Source organism: Myripristis murdjan, chromosome 18 (assembly GCF_902150065.1).
Source record: "Myripristis murdjan chromosome 18, fMyrMur1.1, whole genome shotgun sequence".
Taxonomy (NCBI): domain Eukaryota; kingdom Metazoa; phylum Chordata; class Actinopteri; order Holocentriformes; family Holocentridae; genus Myripristis; species Myripristis murdjan.
The window spans coordinates 22,166,902-22,186,202 of NC_043997.1; the positions used below are offsets into that span (position 1 = coordinate 22,166,902).

The 19,301-nt window shown below is 41.4% G+C and overlaps 1 protein-coding gene across 1 annotated transcript in view; it reads right to left on the reverse strand.

The window, feature by feature from the left end:
• Window positions 1–19,301, reverse strand: part of adam19a (ADAM metallopeptidase domain 19a) — a 168,145-nt gene that overhangs the window by 70,701 nt on the left and 78,143 nt on the right. Inside the window, exon 3 of the mRNA XM_030075869.1 lies at window positions 15,068–15,144. Coding sequence (XP_029931729.1) covers window positions 15,068–15,144 — 77 coding nt within the window. The remainder of the gene's footprint in view (window positions 1–15,067; window positions 15,145–19,301) is intronic.

A 19,301-nucleotide genomic window follows, 5' to 3' on the forward strand; every position in this document is an offset into this window, starting at 1 on the left:
ATCTTGATTTTTTTTATGCACCCAACAAAAGAAAAAGGAATTAAGATAAATGAATAAGTGAATCCATCAATCAATCAGTCAATTAATTAATAAATAAAAAGGGGGTCGAGGATTATATCTCAAATCATTTGCCAGTACTGTCACTGCAGGGCTTAATCCTCTACTATACTGATTTTAAGCTTGATGAACAGGTGATTTGCTGCATTTCATAGAACTCTAAAACTTTCCACTAGCAGGAATCATACAGTGGGAGGTTTGGGTTCTTCCAGTGCAAGATAGCGCCTTTTATCACTGCTACAAACAAGACATTTAGAAAGTCTTTAGGAAAATCAAGCGCCTCGTCAAAGAGAGTTGGCACAGGAAACACTGGTACAAGTGAACCATGAAATACTGTTACTGAGGCATCAAACACATGGAGAAATGAAAGCTGGGCGTTGTTCCTTCCTCCTGCTTCGTACCAACTGCCACCTTCACCTGCCAATGAGCTGCTGCTGTTGTGCGAGTCAGCCTTGATGTCGAGTAGCAGCCAGCGTCAACCAGCTCTCGAGCTCCTGTTAGAGCATCTCCGCTATCTCAAGATGAAAATCAGCTCAGTGCATGGAGGTGATACTTTTCTTTCTCTGGAAGGCAACAGCTCTATCACTTTGGTTAAAGTCTGAAGCGATCTCAGCGAGGATGTGGTTTTTCATTCCGGCTAACGTGCTTTTTATAAATCAGGTTGTTGAGAAACATTTGCAACTGCAGCAAAATACCTGACAAATACAAACCTTTCACCAAATAACAATTAATACTTTTTTTTTTAAAGTGGCTTATATGGAATAAGGCACAGGTGCATGTTGCAGTGATTAAAATGCCACACCAAGTGAGGCAGCTGGAGAAAAGCACACTTCAGCACAGCTCGCCGTGTTGTGAGTGGTCATGATGGGTGTTCGATCGACCAATTTGTTATCTGTGGGGCCAGGAACCGTAGTAAATCTTTTTATGTGGCGTCAACACACTACAAACAGAAGGAGTGCACAGTTTGCTATGAAATGGCTTTGAAATCCGCTATAGTAGCTGTCAATTAAATGTTAATTGACCAGAAAAAAAAAAAAAAATCTTGCTTTCCTCAAGGCCGATAAATACAAGCACAACACAAAAGCTTTATTAGTGGGTAGATGGGAACGTGTCAGAGCCCGGCTGATTTTTCTTTTCAAAAGACGCTTTTATAATGGAAACATTACAAAAATATCCTGAAATCTCATCAGGATGCATTGTTGTGGTTGTCAGCTGATGTCTCCAGTGAGTCAGTTGACCTTGTACACACTGCGGGCCTTTTTCTTCGCGCTGATGGAAATTTAAAACACGGTGAAAACAACATATCCCTCCTTAACCAGCTGAACCGTGTCTTACAGAGGGGGACCGAGGACGCAGGACGGGGGTTTCAATGTGGTCACACTGTCTCTCCAGGTCTTTCTGTTTGTGTCTGTGCTTTTGATGAACATTTTGTTTTTTCACTTTGGAATGGATCCCGTACTTTAGTGCATGTCTGCGCACTCAACACAGTTTGAGTCATGATGGTGGCTGACAGGATTTTATGGTATGCTTTGGAGCTGCAGATTACAGTTGTGGGGAGAGGACAGTTTGTCTAAGTCTTTTTTTTCCGTGCCCCTTGTATGGGCCTCAGGGTTTTGGGGGAGAGTAAAAGCATTGGTTTGAAAAAAGCTTTTTTAGGGACCCATACTTCCTACTTTTTTTTTTTTTTCTTGTAAGCCAAAAGTGATTTTGCAGGCTATTAGATAGCTCAGGCTATTAGATAAGTCCACCTCACCTTACAAAGACTTGGTAAGGCATGTGGCACCGCTGACATAACCAGTCAGAGTAATATTGTGCTCTGCTTTAATGATCCTGCAGCGGTACATTTAGGTTGGGTCCAGTGAGGCAGTGGTAAATAAAAAGGAGGGTGCACCATGACCTCCATGTGGTGATCACCATTCATTGCAACTAGCAATAGTGATCAAATAAACTGTATTTTCTCTCTCTCTCTCTTTCTCACACACATCAATGCTATCGTCCTTGTGCATCCTCATTTGTGATATGTGAATTTTAGTTTTGAAATGCTACACTTGTAAAGTGATGTTACACCTTCTTTGAGTGGATTAAGGTGGATGTTTTTAATAATGTTAGCTGGGGGGAAGTCCAGCTCAATGGCAGGAGGCTAACAGTTAGCATTTGGAGCATCCAGCCAGTATCCAGCACTACAATAAGAGGAAGATGGCACCACTACTGTCCTATGGAACAGATGGCGGATTTTTCTAATTAGGTGACCTATCCCTTTAAGAGACACTATCTTCATATGACGCATTGATTAGATACTTCTTCCTGCCTGCCTGTCAATTTATCTGATTTCACTCTGCTAAATAGAGCTCATTCTCACTCACACACACCAAATACCCTAAGCTCAATACAGGGAACATATGCATGTAAATGAGAGGAAACTGAGTGCACTTCCTAATGTAGTCCTTTCTGCTCTGTTGTAGAAACAGAGTATTCATCGGCCAGCTGAAACAACAAGAAGCCATAGAGCATGGCCAGCTGTTAGCTATGTCTACACATGAACTACTGCCAAGAGCTGGCAGAGAGACATAGACAGAGTAGGGGCAGAGCAAGAGTGACCCACTGCCCTACTGACAGGAAAACACACACACACACACACACTCCTTCCTTCCTTCTCATTCTCATACACTCTCCCTGAGGTTAAGTATTACCATCTGTGGTCAATCATCTCTCTCAAGCCTCTCAACTGTATTTCATCCATTTTCTCCCCCTCGCCTCCTGCTATTCCCTCAGTGCCCTCAGTGCTCACACACATACCCAGACCAAAACCACACCCCTTTCTGGTAACCACCAACACCAAAGACCTCCTCAGCCTTTTTAAACTGTTTCTATGGCCACCGGGAGCGTTCACAACACCAACGGAGTTTGAAGGGCTGGTAAACACTCACCATCACCATGACCGGGAGAGAGGTAAGCGGTTGCCCTCCGTTTGCTTACTCCTGTTTACAGCAACCACTGAGAGGAAATAAGCCATAACTATCCCCATAACAGGCACTTCTGCATGCATAATCACAACATAATGGCTCATATCAACATATTCCTTGCTTTAAAAAAAAAACTATAATGACCTAAATTAAATTAAGCCGACAATATATCGTGTTTTGCCTAATGAGGCCTAAAGGAATGTTATGCAAACATCCTTATCAAGAGCATGCGAAAAAGAAAAATGGCTCAATGCTTAACAAGGCCAAAAGAAAAAAGAAAAGAGGTGTAATTGAACATTTGGCCATCTCTAAATTGGGCGTATTGTGCCGAGACGCAAAGACGCAAACGCAGGAGGGCCGGGAGAGGACATTCATCACGGCGTTGGGGAGAGCTGAGTGCTGCTGCGAGCTGGAACAGAGGTGATAAGGCAACAAACAAATGGTAGTGGACAGGTTTCGGCAGCCTTTCCCGTAGCTACATCAAAATCCTGCCAGCCGTTCTTTGTGCAGATGCACAGGGAACAGGAATGCTTCGGTGGTGATTATAGAGTTTGCTGGTCAGGAGTCAGAGGTGGAGTTAAGCTAAGTTAATGGCCTCTGCGAAATATCAACAACAGCAGAGCTGCAGTTAATGTAATTATCGGGACCTCCCCGGTCCACTCGAGGACATCTGGAAAAACTGAACCGGCATCTGGGGCACGGTTAGGGGCCGCGACTACAGACTGCAGCAGACAACTTAACTCAATCAAGGAAACATATGACTGTTACACTAGAAGAGATTACAGGAAAAGATACTGCACATTTTTAAAGTGAAACTACGCTGAGATTATTAGTACAGTGGTAATTTTGCAGTATTTTAGGCTGCAGTGGAGAATTTAGTTATTGTGTTACAGTTTAAGAGGCTTTTACTTGCTGATAAGACCTAATTCAGAGGGAATCATTGAATACTTGGATTTATTAAAATCTTGTTGGCATGAAAATGGTTAATTTAATATATTGTTTTTATCACAAAATATACTACAGGGTAACAGCAGTTTCAATCAAAACTATGTGTATCATACTAGCCTGCATAAACCAATATCTTTCTAATCCTACAAATTCCGCTCCACAGCTTCTAAGAAATTGTGCCAAGCTATAAAACCTCAGCCGGATGTATCTTTTCTTGCTGCTGCCTCCTGAAAACTTTTTTAATCTTCCACTTTTTTGTTGTGCCTCAGCCCTGCATACTTCCCATGTCTTATGGGAAAGGTTGCAGGGTCTGGCAGGTCTTGTCGGTTCGAGGTCCCGCAGTCTGCAACACAAAAAAAACTCTCTTTGCAAGGACGGGCAGTCAGGCAGCAAGGCTGACCTGATGAGCAAACTTCACAGCTAACCTCAACCTGACAGCGCACCACGGTCACATTCCTCCGCTAGGACAACTAGAGGCCTCCGTGTTCGCCACACTCGCTCTAATTGGCCCCCATGCTTGCTGACGACCTGTCACCCACCAGTGAATTGTGGTGTCATCTCCCTGACTGCCTGTCACAGATGAAAGTTAATGGCTTGTTCTGAATGCAGGAAAGACAAGGGGCAATGATTTGTCCGGGCAACTACAGGTCCGTCCAAGTTACCCTTGAAGTTTTTTTTAAAGACCATTTGAAAACATTTTCACCCGTTTGCATCTGCACAACCAGCGAGACTTCTCACCAGTCAAGTTTATAGTAGCACTATTATGTCACTGACATAAAGACAAAAATTTTAAAGTCATATTACTGTATGTAGGCGTAATTTCTACGTTCATCAGGCCTACTACAGCATTGTCCATGATGCCCTGCAAAAGTGACAATAACTGAGGAATGGGAATAGCTTTCCTAACTACCTGATGACATGGACTTTTTTATTTTTTTAAAACCAAGAGCAGCTGATGCGCTGCAAAAATACAATATTAATATTACACAATATTAATATTAATCAAACTCCAAAACCAAAAAAAGGCATCACACATAAAGTATGATGAATTGTATGTTGATAACAGTTTGTAGCCTGTCACTGACCCGATGCTGAAGAAAGCCTAAATGTGTACTTTGGTTGGAAAAGGTGGCAAGCGGTACCACTGGATTTCCTAGAAATTACAATAAATTTCTAGCGTCTAACGTCTAACAAATAATAACAGAGTTTATCGATTTGCTCATTTTAAATGCAAGGCACTCTAATATTATACTGAGTGACGCTTGCTTGCCTGGTGTTTATGCAAATACAGGCTTTTTTTTTTTTTTTTGGGACCAAAACTGAGCTAAGAAAACATTCAGCCCAATTTCAGCTAGTTTCTAGTTAACTTGTGGGCAAAATGAGTCCTAATTCTATTTTGAGCTGTAAATCAGTCCTACACATTTCACAACTGGGGACACAATACAGACACATAGAATTAACCCATTATAAACACAATTACTTCCTTTGGAAAGATGTGTATTCTGCCTGCAAGACGGCTTGCTTTTTTCTGAGTGGACTGAGCTGAGTGGACTGATCTGAAAAAAATCATCATGAATCATCATGAATACGCTCCATGTGTCAGGCGTCATTCTGCCCCCACTTTGACTTCTTTGTGAAAAACAAGCTTTTGTGAGGCAGAAAACATTCGGCAGTCAAAACAGCCCCTAACAGATATAAGTACTCTAAGGCTAAATATCCATCAAATGAAGTGGGTTAAAAAAAGTTCAAAAAACAAGCATGTCCTTGCATGATTTAGAAAATCTATCACCACTGTAGGAAGTCATGGAAGGACATTTTGCCAAGTTGAAATATTTTGATAGTAATATTCAATACAGCTGTCAGTTGACTATGGCTTGACCACTGTTAAGACCTTGATTTTAGACAAATCTATTTAAAACATTTTATTGCTTTTCTATGATCAGCAGACAACCTGTTTCCCCAGTTTTGCTGTGGTTGGATATGAAAAAAAAAAAAAAAAACTAAAAACACTTCCCCAGTTTGTGTCTTTACCCTGATTGTTAATGATTTAAATGTTTCAGGACATGCAAAAAGTAAGTGAGGAGTGATTTATGCTGGCTATTAGTCATCCTTGACATAAGGCGTGAAGGGATATGAGAAATGACAAGGGAGCACTGTGGAACTCTGTCATGCTCTTGGTTTCTGTCTTAGTCTTTCAGTTTAGAAGGTCAGATTTTGACAGATGAGGCTACAGTGTCTTTACGGATATGAACGCTATAGTGAACAATAGGATACACGCATCAAATGTCAATGTGTGTGTGTGTGTGTGTGTGTATGTAGGAGTGTGTGTCAATGCATGCTCAGGCATACAAATGCATGTGTTTGAAATGTGGAATAAATATGCAATGTTTCAAGGCCACACAGCTGCTTCAACAGGACTTCCTCAACACATGCCAGACAGGAAAAGCTCTTCGGTGTTTATAGGATGTCTGGATCTGGTTTGCCCATGCAGGCTCACATCACTCAAACACCACAGTACCACCTGTTCTCAGTGTACAAGGAGTGACTGTTAAGTTCATGGTGTAAGTTAGAAGGAGAAGGAGTTTTCATGTACTATTAATGTAAATTTAAAAGCATGCCAGGGTGGCCAAAAGTCCATCATGTTAAACAAAAGTTCAGCCTTGCTAAACTCTGACCAGTGAATTCACAATCTTGCCCAGTCTTAAACCTCACGGTAACCACTGGGCTGAAAATCAAACATGAGGAGGGAAGCCTGAATTTCAGTTTCCCACCATCCAATTCTATATAATACTATGCCCATATTTGTTGTGGCAAACCATTTTTTCCCACATGAATCAAATATAATGTGACTGACCCTTAAGATGGCCCCTTAGGCCTATGTCATGGAGCATACATATTTCTTGTGTGTAGAAGTCGCAATCCTGGGCTCCAAGGAAGTGGTACATAGCCTCAATTACATCATCATCTGAGGCAAAACAGTGGCAAGCAAGATTCGTTTTCATGTTCAGTAAGCAGTAGTAGTCAGAGGGTGCCAATGAGCAAAATAGGGCAGGTGTGTGATCAGTTCCAATCCACATTTCTGGATGGCAGCCATGGCCACTGTGGACATATGGCCTGGAGCTTTGTCCTAGTGAAGAGCTCCCCTCTTGTCAGCTTTCCACACTGAATCTTCTTTTTTTCTCCTGGTGTTGTCTAACGATATCGGCGTAGTAGGCCCCGGTCGATAGTGTGACACTTTTCCAGTTCATCCACTAGCTGCACTCCTTCTTCATCCCAGAAAATGGTGGCCATCGTCTTGCCTGCAGACATCACCATCTTGGCTTTTCGGGGAGGTGGAGAACCTGAGTGTTTCAAATGCTTCCATTGTCCTCTTGTTGGAAGTGATGGGCCCAGCTCTCATCCAAAGACGCAAACTGCCCGAGAAAACTCTCAGGATCCACGTCAAACATGGCAACATTGTCCTTTGGCATGTGCCGAGTCTGTATCTGACCAGCTCCAAGGAGCTTTGGGAGCCAGTGAGCTGACACCTTGGACATTTGGAGTTTTGCTGCAGTTGATTGCATGGACATGTTCCTGGAAGACGCCCAGCTCTGGCAACGTCACACTCGGTTACTCGTCAATCTGCCCTGATGATGTCATGAGTCTTGCCAATGATCTCTTGTGTGGCGAAGGTGACTGGCCTACCTGGACGGGGGTCATCTTCTTGTCCTTGAGACTGAGGTAGTAGATGACTGCACAATTGCTTTTGTTTTCCATTTTCTCAGGCACCACTGACTTTCAAGGTTTAATTATCCATAAGAGAAAAATGACTCCAGTTATTAACTTCAAAACTTTTGTGTAATCATTCAATAAGTTGGACTGCACACAAATTCATCGAAAACTGTATAGCTGATCTCCTTCTAACTTAGGCCACAAACTTATTAATTACCCCTCATTCACCCACTCTCTGTATATTAGCTACGTCTGTCCATGACCCACAGGACAAAACGTCCACCACTAGCCTGTGGAATAAAGTTCATCTTTAAAGGTTTACACTGTTTTCCTATGGGGCTATCTAAGTCTCTGTAACGTCTCTGTGTTTCCCACACTCCATCTGGCCTTGGAGGGACAATTCATTTCCTGGTATGGCCTATACGTCACCCTCCTCCTCATTATCTCCCTCATTCCCTTGATCCCCTCATCCTGCCAAATGAAGCGGCTCCAAATCGGAGTGGTTTTCTTGGGATTTCCTTTGCGAACGAGACGGGCGGGGCTGGCTTCTAGCTGCCCGTCTTCGTCTCAGATGACATCCTGAGCTGGATTAGAGCAGATTAACAGAACAAAGCTCATTATTGATTTTAATCACTACTAAAGTGGAGATGCTGCGGGGCTACAGCCAAGTTCAAACAAACTAGTTCCCCGGGAAAATCGATTGGGTACTCACATAATAAAAGGTGCTGCCAAGAGAGCGCTTAAAAACCCCCTTTCCCTCTAAACTTCTCTTTCCGAAGTCAGGCTCTCAGAGGACTTGATTCCTAATTAACACCTTGTCAGGTCCACTGCCTGGAGTACCAGTTAGCTGAACTAGACAGATTTGCAAGGGTCCGCCTTATCGATTATATGCATTGGATGGCATGCATTGCCCATTTCCATATAGCTATACATATCCTCCCAGGCTGGGAATGTAATCAAGGGTTTCATTAACATACATTTAGAGCTTACACTTCATCTAGCCTAACCCACAACAGAGAAATTTGCAATTAAAATTAAATGTGGTCTTTAAATGCAATGCCAACATAACTGTTACTGAGCTGTGGGTGCAAGATATACTGAGGCGAGGAGATAAAGCTGCCGAGCAGCAGAAGCGAATCCAAACTAATTGAATGATATGGCCAATTGTTTTGATGATATTAATGTTTCATATTTGATGATTACCCTTTTGGCACCTCTTTAATAATGCAAATTTTTGCCCAGTTTCTCTTCCTTGCTTGAACAAGCACACACACCTTGTAAATAATGCTGCCTATTGCTCTTTTCGGGGAGGCTCATTAAATCAGCAGGAGCACTAACACTTCAGCAACCTTTCATCATTTGTGAGGGTCGAGGTCGCCGTACTCAGACCTTACTAACAGTGCTGTCAGATGGCCTGGGATGCTCCACACACACGAAGCTACTCTTAAATAACAGAAGCACTAGACAAATCATCCAGCTGGGGTCTTGATGGCTGACTCGATGTCTGACTCGTCCGACAGGAGTTGCCAAAACATCATATATCCTGTCTGACTGGGGTATTCCAGCCAGCACAGACTTGCACAGCCTTACGTCAGCTGGCATTCCTGGACCAAAAACATCCCCCACACCACCTCACTCAGTCCCATACCAAATCTATTCTAAGGATCTGTCTGTGACTCAACTAACCCCCTTCCCCTCCCCCAAAATTCCCAATTCATTCTCACTGCTTCCCTCCTGTCCTTCTTCACTGGTGGATGATGATGGAGCTTCCTTTCGAATCACAGCTACATCTAAACAATCTGTAATGCAAGGAAAATGTTTTTCTACATTTGCTAAATCATTTAATTGTTTTTCTTTTTTTTCTTTTTTTTTTTTTGGTAAATGACATTAAAACCCTTTGAAATCCTCTTTTATTACACTCTCTCAAAGATTTTTTCCCATGTTTTTGAAAGAACTTTGCTCAGGTTTGAAAAGGTTAAATGCTTGTGAAATACATCCAAACAAAGCCTTGGATGCTGTTCAGATGCTTTTCACAAGCATTTCAAGACAAGAAATCTGACATCAATCCAGCATCACTGATCTGTAATTTTTAATACATGTTTTTGCATATTTTCAGGTACTATTTGCTAGTTTTCTACTTTTTGCTAGTTAACCTACCATTTAAATAGCTAAATGGCCCTGGCATTCCCCTTCCACTATATCAGATGGAGAGTTTGGAATTCTGAGAGAAACTGATTCCCTGGCATAAAAAATCCATTTAAACTTTGGCACAAAAAATCTCATATTGGTGCTTTAAGTCTAAAGCTACTGATATCGGCCTGAAAAAGCCGGTATCAGTCGAAGCCGAATTCTTATTCGTCACTTTCCAGACTTGTCCCAGTGGGGGGAGGCCCATTAGTAAAAATAAACTCAGTTCCCAGTAACATTCCCAGTAAGCCCTCCTCCAACTGGGTGACAAGCTTCCCCAGACTCTTTCTCTGACCTACATTTAGCGGTCCAGACCAAACTTCGGGGTTTTGCTGGGACTCGACACTGCTTTAAAATAAACACAGGCTCTGCCAAGTCGACGTCCTGTAACAGTGACTCCCTGGTGCAAACTCCGTGTCTGACGCTAGGAGCACCGTCACTGTTCAGTTCTTTGCTGTTTTCCTTCTTCTCTCATTCTCATTCATCATCGCTTGTCTTTTTCCATGTATGGCACTATTGTCTTGGGGTTTCTTGTGTTTTTCTTTTTTTTTTTTGTTTCTGTCTGCCTGCCTGCCTGTCTGGTGTGTCAATTGCTCCATTTTTCTCCTCTCACTGAAAGTCATAGATCTGTTTCTAAGCAACTGAAACCCTATACATTTCTGCCTTTGATTGGCTTGCTGACACATCAAATCAGCAACATTTGTTGAATATACTGCATTAAGCAAAAGTCTGTTTCTATGTAGCAAAAAGTGTATTGAAATCCTAAATGTGCTTTCTGTCACTCATCCATAATGAAGTCTCCTACCTTAGAGGACTTACCGGTGATTTAGAATGTTTGGCCCATTCACTACAATTTACCCACATTTCACATTGCAACAAACCATTTCACAAATCATGTGGTGGTACAAACGATTTCACTAAATATAACTGAAATCCCTCAACTTTTTGGAATGGAGGAATGTTTTGGTAGAAACACCCACCTTATAATGTTCTGCTTCTGCATCTAACAATGTTGTTGCCATTCAGAAACCACAGAACTGATACTTGGCTGTGCAAAGCAGATGATTCCTTGGGACTATTTTCCAGTGGAGGGACTATTTCCACTCAAAACATCATCAAAACATGACCGTGCCGGTGCTTTTGGGAAAACTAATGTGGACAACTTATTACCGTAATGGGATACTAGGGTGAAGAAAGTGTGAAGTCTCTGAAAGTTCATATTCCTATTGTAGTGGAATGAGTAGAGACTGATTGTTACCTGGTTTTTGATCAGTTCTGTTTCTCTCTTGTTTACTCGTCATCCTGTATCTATTTTGTTTGCCTTTTGTGTGTGACACTGTTTGTCTCCCTGAAGGTCCTGTACTTCCAGACTTCCCTGCCTCAGCCCAGTTTCTGCCCAACCTCTCCTGCTGTCCCATCTCTGCCCTCCTGCACCAAACCTCATCCAGTCATCTGTCACCTTACCTGCATGTCTGTCTCCACATCTCCAGCTCCACTGGAGACATTTCAGAAAAGAGACAGTCATTTCCTCTATCTGTGTCACATGGGTTTCACCCCTGCCCCTTTAATAGACTAACAGCCGTCCAGAGTTTATTCACCCCAGTGGGAGATGTCCATGTGAGCACATTATGAATGATGCTTTCACCCCATACTGCAGTAAATACTGGGCCCATTTTTCACAAGCTACAAGGACAAAAAAAACAGCAAAATAAGGTGCCACCATTGAATTTGTACTGTATCTTGTTTTGTATTGTTTTGACATGGGCATACAATAGACCATCAGCCTATCAAAAATGCTAAAGCTTTAAACAGGAATAGGCTGCACAAAGTTCACATGACGTTCACAACACAACTGTCTCTGACAACACTTCTAAATGAGGTGGGGCGATGAGGAGGAGACATGAGTGCACCCACTTGGGAGACAGGAAGTGTATACCATTTCATACCACTGGCACAGCTAGTGAGTCATCTTTTGTAGAGAGCATCTTTGGCTCTGCCTTTCTGCACCACTGTCTCCCAGCATCGCTCGGCCCACCAGATTCACCTGCACACCTATCTCCATTCAGCTAATTAGCCCAGCAGTATTTATACCTGTCACTTCCATGTAATCTTTGCCAATTCAACTCAGTGTTTCACTTGTGCCTCATCCTGTGCAGTGACTTTTGATCTCTGCTATCTGCTGCTGCACTGCTGCCTGGTTGTTGGATTTTTGTAGCTTTGACCTGGACTGGATTTGTCTTGTATAAACAGTCTGATTTTACACCTGCCTGTTGCATCTTTTCTGCATTTGGGTCCATCTGCTTGCACCCTTGGAACACCAATGGTAAAAACAGTTATATCTAAAATGCTTGCTTTGGGAAAAGATTAGCCGAAAGGTTAAGTATACACATTTTGTAGATATTATGCTAAACATGCAGAATCATTGCATAACATAAGGGGATTTCTTCACATCAAAGCAACAATCATTGTGGTGAAGACACAGTTCACATTCAAACATAATCACCATGTGCATGGTTTTCAATTTTACACACTGGTAGCCCCTACAATCAGTCCGTGGTAACTGTTTGAGGACTTCAATCCCTCAAAATCAATGTGTAATGTGAAGTCGGCAAACTTAATTTCCTCTCAGTGTGAGTCTGTCTCTCTCTGGACAGTGTGATCACTTGCTGCTGTTTAAGCGACAGTTTCCCAATCTCACTCTCAAGTTTGGATTTGTCACTTCTTGTTTGGAGAACATTTCCCACACACCAGGGTTTAATTTGAGCAAATAGCACAAAACTATGTCTCAATCAATAGAGATGGAAAGCTCTTCTCTGCAGTTCCACTTCATGACTTGGGGTCATAAGACTTGGTGGATTTTAATATAAAAAATCTTGCCTAGTTAATCATTAATGTTTCAAGTGGCCCTAAAAAGCAGTTCTTCTCATAGAGGAGTCCAGTGACTTCCTGGGGTCCTTAAGAGGCTCCAGGGTAACAGTAACCTGTATGATGATGATATATCATAGTGTCAGCACTACATGGTATCATAACAGAAAATGTTTGGATGCAAGGTGACGGGACCAATTCTAGCCCCAAAGGCACTCTAGATAGTGTTTTGTTACTAGTTTCCAAAAAACTTACATTATACAACCTACCAAGCATTTTGTTGGCAACTGTCACTTTACCATGTCACCATTAAAGAGTAACTAAACCCCAAACCCAGATTTTTGTTAAACCCGACGTCAAATGGTGAAAAACATGGTATACAGTGTCTGGTCTTTGTTTGGAGATCTGAGTTTGGTGTTGAGTCACTCTTTAAGAACAGGAATAGGATGCCAGGAATAGTGCTAGCCAGTGCCAGTAAAACCACAGGCATTTCCTTACATGACTTGTTCTTTTTGTATTGGGTACTTTTTTATTAATAAGCCTCAGAACATTCTGAATGACCCCCTGTATCCTCTGTTTGATGAATTTCAGTGACATACTTCAAAGCGCACATACAAAGTTAAGCTGTGTGGAACCAATGATCTTTTGTCCCTGCTGCAGTTGGATTTCTCAATGGCCTGTAATTTAGATGTATAGCTTTACTTGTTTATTTTGCAAGGTTTTGTGGTCCTTTGTTTCTGTGATCTACATACAGTCAAGCATATTCCTGATTACTGCTTACAGAAATTTCCCCTCTGGGATAATAAAGACTCTAACAATTATGCTACTCTTGTTTGTGTGAAACACTATTTTTGATCCACAAAGTATTATGCATGCCCCCTCTTGCTCTCACATTATTCTAGACTGGAAAAGCACTTTTACTGGGAATTTTTGATGTGATATGATTTTCATTCAACTGATTATTCAAGTCTAAGGATTTGAATACATGCAAGCAAAAGATAAAGGTACATAAATACAGCAGGCCGAAATGGCAACCACGTATTGTGAATCGTATTGAATCGTGGAGTCGCTGCCGACTCCCATCCCTAAATTATAGTATAGAAAAAATGCACTTTATCATGGTTATCGCACACAAAACAGGAAGCTCACTGTGAGAAGAAAAATGTATGCCTTTCACCTCTTGGCATCCAAGAGGCATTTCTACACCTAATCACAACTCAATACAAAAATCACATGCCGTTCCTTGAAATAAATTTGTCCCAAATGAATGTAGTCCAATGAGGGTTTATTTGTGAGGCCGTCATGGGAACACGTTTGTGAATCGCTGCTCCAACGAACAGAGGGGAGGTGTTCCGACATGTCGTCCTCTCCACCTCCAGGGGTTATGAGCATGTTAAGTGATCCACCTTGGGAGTCGCAGCACGTCCTCGGCTAATGTGCAAGCATGAGGCACAGCTGAGCAGCCCTTGATGTTATCGCAGGAACAGCTTGACCTCTGCCGGCCTTGAACCTTGTTCCGTGGCCCCCGTGGAGCTCGCTGCTCATTCAGATTAGGCTTGCTTCTATTTTGTGTTCTGAGGTGCGTCAATTAAACATCCCTGCCCCCAACTCAGTACTTGCAAATAACAACTAAATGAAGCTCTGATGCAGGAGGAAGGATGACAACGTGTTTACCATCGCTTTGTTCTTTTATCTCGGTATAAATTTGGCATTCCCTCAACACCCCGAGTTAACACTACGACCACAACTTGTCAATGACAAGATGTCAAAAATCCTCTGTTGCAAATGGCCAATCAAATATCTTTCTCAAAGGAGCAAAGTTATCTGTCATCACTGACCTGCAGAGTTTAGTGTGCATACCAACTAGTATTGTTTCAGGGCACCGCTTCTTTATTATTTTAATGAAGACACAGGTTCTATGATCTATGAAGGAAAAAATAAAGAATAAAAGAGCTAGGCTTTGGAATTTTGTGAGATCAGTTGCTATGCACACCAGCCAAAATATTTGGTAAGCACACTTGGTCCACATCCTAGGGCCAGCTATTCAATCTTTAATAAGCTTTTAAAAGGTGGCAGCATATAGTAACCTTGAGCTCCTGTGGCAAAGCACAGGCCAGCAGCAGAAAGGAGATGAGGGTGGGTGAGGGAGGGGTCGATTGGCCTGGATGAAAAGGGGGTAGAAACAGAGCTGAGAGAATAGACAAGGAGTTTTTGATCTCTCTCTCCCTCTGCACTCTCACTTTCTCTCTATTTATTCCTCTCTCTCAGATGAAAGACAGAGGAGATTACTAAGGGTGTTTAGACAATCAGGGTGGTGCTAGTGAGAGAATACTTACTGATTTCGTTCCACTATTAGCGCCAGTTGTAGGTCATCGGATGACAGCAGTATTTCCCCTCTGTCTGGGTATTGATCCTGTCAGGGTAAGAAAACATCGGTTCAGGTCATTGTGCTGGGGAAAGGACACTTTGATTCAGGCGCCCCAGGAAATATCGTAAGAACAACATAAGCACTCAAGTCCACATCATTTGCAGGCATATCAGCATAAAACATGTATTACGACCTCATTTTGGGAGGTTCTGTTTGTGGCATTTTAGCTGCACATTCAACAGTGTGAAGACACAAGCACACAGCCTCGAAAGACTGGAGCTATACCCCATTCAGAATTTCCTCAGCTGAATCAGATTTGGTCATTCAATATGATAATTAGATGATCTGTTAAGTTTATTTTATTTGACATCACAACAGCATTGGAACTGCAACTTCAAATTATGCACAAGCACCAGATGCACTGCTAATGTCCTGTCCACAGGTGTTGTACACAGGCTTTTTAAAAAGTTAAAACAGGAAAAAGAAAAGAAAATGAGAAAAGGGAAGATTAAAATACAACAAACTGTAGTTGTTTTTTTTTTTGTTTTGTTTTTTTAAATCACTTTTTATTTACAGTCTTTCAGGCAATCAGAACATGCACTGGCACAAATGTCAGTGTTGATAGATTATTAGACCAAAAGCAGTCATATCATATTGGAGCTTTTAAAATCCATTAAATTCATCAGGACAACCGAGTAAAGATTTTAATTGACAATTTGTATTAAAGTGCAGCTGTGTCAAAGTAACGAGACAGAATAATGACACAGCAAGCAGGTACGACTGTTTAATGAAGCTCTTAAAACATTTGGAAATGTAAACACATAAATAAACAGCTTAAGCTTAAACAGGCCTAAACTCAAGGTTTCCCTGATTTTTTTTTTTTCTTACAGCAATGTACCACATTTTCAACAGCAGCTACTGAATTACTACAGAACATTACAGGTATACCACAGGTGGCAGAGCGTCAGGTTCTGCTATTTATCACTTTGATCTTGAAAGTGAGTCATCAGAAATATGCTACAACTGATTATTTTAGTGCGGTATTGCAATGCCGTGTCTAATATCAGAGCATTCCCCCCACGCGGCATTACAGCAAAAGAACTGATTGGGTTTTTTGCATAGCTTGCATGATTTTCTCAGGAAACGTGATTCTCAGAACAAACGCACTTAATGACTGGAGTGATGCTGAGCCACTTCTTTCAAGGCACCTGGCAACACCAAGTGTACACAGTGAAATTTCTGGAAGTTGCCTTGGAAAGAGCCCACCTCTTCTCTCCAAATTAGAGATCTCACACCAAACCAACGGAGGAGCACAATGATCGTGGAGCTATTTGGGGCCATACCAGTGAACACAGCAACTTTCAGGTGCATCTGAAATATCAGGCCGAGGGAGATGCATGACAAAAACTGTGTGGAAAATGCAAACTACAATTAATCAAAACATTATCGAAATCACAATATGTCCAAGTGCAATATCGAAATCACAAGAGCTGCAGTTTTTGGATAAGTGTGAAATGTGTGACAGAACAGAATTTTAAATGAAGCATTGCGGTGCTGCAGAGATGCCATGACCTAGAGCATTCTCCAGACATAAAAAAATAAATAAATAAATAAATAAACATGTTTGTTTGGCACAGATCACAGGAGGAATCACATCAGGCATTTTAAAAGGCTTTTCAGTGAAAATGAAAATTAGAAAGCAAAAATGATCATTCTACAACAACAATGAACCATATCACAGTGGCAATAACAGTAAAATAAATCACTGTATCTATCTATCTGTCTATACACACACACACACACACACACACATATACATATATATATATATATATATATATATATATACTATATATATTATTAAAATGATATCTTTAAACAGCACATCAGTAATGCTGGATCTACATAAAATTTTTAGGGTTTAAATGCTTGTGGAAAAATCTCTCTTGATATAAGGGTTGCTATGGGGCAAAATCACTTCAAATGGGGGCCCGCAACTTACTGAGAGTCAGCGTGGACAAGAACATGAAAAAGACTGAAACCCCCTGAGCTCTGAAGTCTTTGAATTCACAGTTTATGTAGCAATTACTGAGGAGTTGCTCCACCATCTAACACCGCTAGCTAATGGTTTACACAACGCCAACTGTGAATTACCTGCAGCCATTGAGATGGGCTGGGAATCTTGTCATAGTGCTTGGCGCAAAGGAGCGAGTTGTAGAAACAGTAAAATGTGGCAGAGATTGGGCTCTCTTGCTGCGAGTGTTGAAGTCACTCCATCATTTCCTCACGTTGCCAAAACCCAAACCAAGAGGTTAAACGCACCTGCTGCAAGCCCAGAAGAATCCTGGAGAAGAAACATTTTCCTGGTGCCAGTCGAACCACCTGACCACAATGGTGAGGGACAGGGAATGACTGCCAGATCTTAAAGCCGGGTACGCTCTACCCGACTGATTGCCACTGCTGACAGTCAGTTTAAGGCAGCAGCTAAAGGAGGAATATGGTGCTTTGGTGCCCAATGCTGACACTGCAGATGTTGAACTCTGGAGACAGCACACGAGGCAGCAGAATACACCCGCTGTCAGTGACATCTGCCAGGCTGTGAGACCAAACACACACACACTGTTGTGAAGGTTCTGCTAACACTATTTATATCCAGAGAAACTACCTTAGTCCTCCTTCAGCTGTTTACGTCACTTGAAGACGTATGTCAGGAATATGACTGACAAACAGCTGTATGGACTACAATTAATACTTTTTCCCTGTCATGTCTTTCGGATTTTTTATTTTTATTCATTTTTTTCCACTGCTCTTGCTCTTGCTCTTGTATTATAATTCATTTTAGGCCTAACTATGACGTTGCAAAATGATATAATCCATTGCTTTTGTGTAAAATGTGGACTTGGATCAGTGTTCATTTAGTTTATTTAAACTATGAAAAAAAAGCATTCATCAATGACTCTTTTTCCACAGTGAAAATAGTAAGTACAGAATAATAACAAGCGAGATACAAAATAGAGGAAGCTATAAAGCAGATGAGTCCATGTATAAAAGTTACAATTACATAATTTAATAACGAATTTCCAGAGAAAAAAATGTGAAGAATGATTCAGTAGTTTTTGTCGATAAAAACTAGACAAAAAAAAAATGTATGGAATAAAATCACAAGCAAAACAGTGTCTGTGTATTTATTTCTGCCATTGCTTGATTAAATGACTTATTACAGGGACACTGCCAAAACTACATTAGCAAGAAACAGAACACACTTCTTCAATAGGGAATTTACCACATTCTTACAATAGTTTGAAATTTTGGAATGCGTGTCCACATATCTCCATTTCCTCTAATACATACAGAAATGTAATGCATTCACTTCAGAAAGACACAACTTCTGCCTTGTATTTCTGAATTAATGAGATTATTATCTCGGGATTCTGAGAAACGCTCTTATTGGAAAAAAAAAATCTGCTGTTTTTCTGAATTAATGAGATCGTTGTCAGAATTCGGAGCTAGAGCAAATTATCTCGGACTAATGAAACCCTATGAAAATGTACATGTGAAAAGTACTAAATTATGAAAAAGTCTGCAAATCTATACATTCAAGCACAGCAGTTAAACATATTGCTCTTAGGGTGAAGCTTATTCTCCTGGTGGAAACGTTGATATCTGTGTAATAACACCATGTGACCCATGGAAATACACACAGTGGATCATTTTATTCAGCACATCCCATGTTTGATGTCTGGTGACTGCGTGCCTAAGCACATTGTTGCTTTAAAAAGGTATTTGGCCAGTCTTTAGTTTGCATGGAGTTTTGATGATTTTGACTTTAATACACTCCTTTGCTTACCAAAAGTATGTACTGTATCAAGTAAGGAATAGCAGAGGAGAGGAGAAGGAGAGATGTTGACATCTGGAAAACATGCTGATGGGAAAATTAAAGCAGTAGACCTATTTACACTCCTATTTACACTCAGGAAAGGCCTTGATACATGGTACGCACTCTACCAGGTGAGCTACTAGAGCGCCCCCTACACTGTGAAAACACAAGACTTCAAAGGCCAAATATTCCTAAAAAGTCATGGAAAACCATTCTGTAACATGCGGTTACATCAGCGCAGCGTCTTTGTTGTGTCAAGAGAAGAAATACACCGCCACAGCGGTGCAAAAATGGTTTTGAGCTGAGGCAAAGGACTGACGATGCG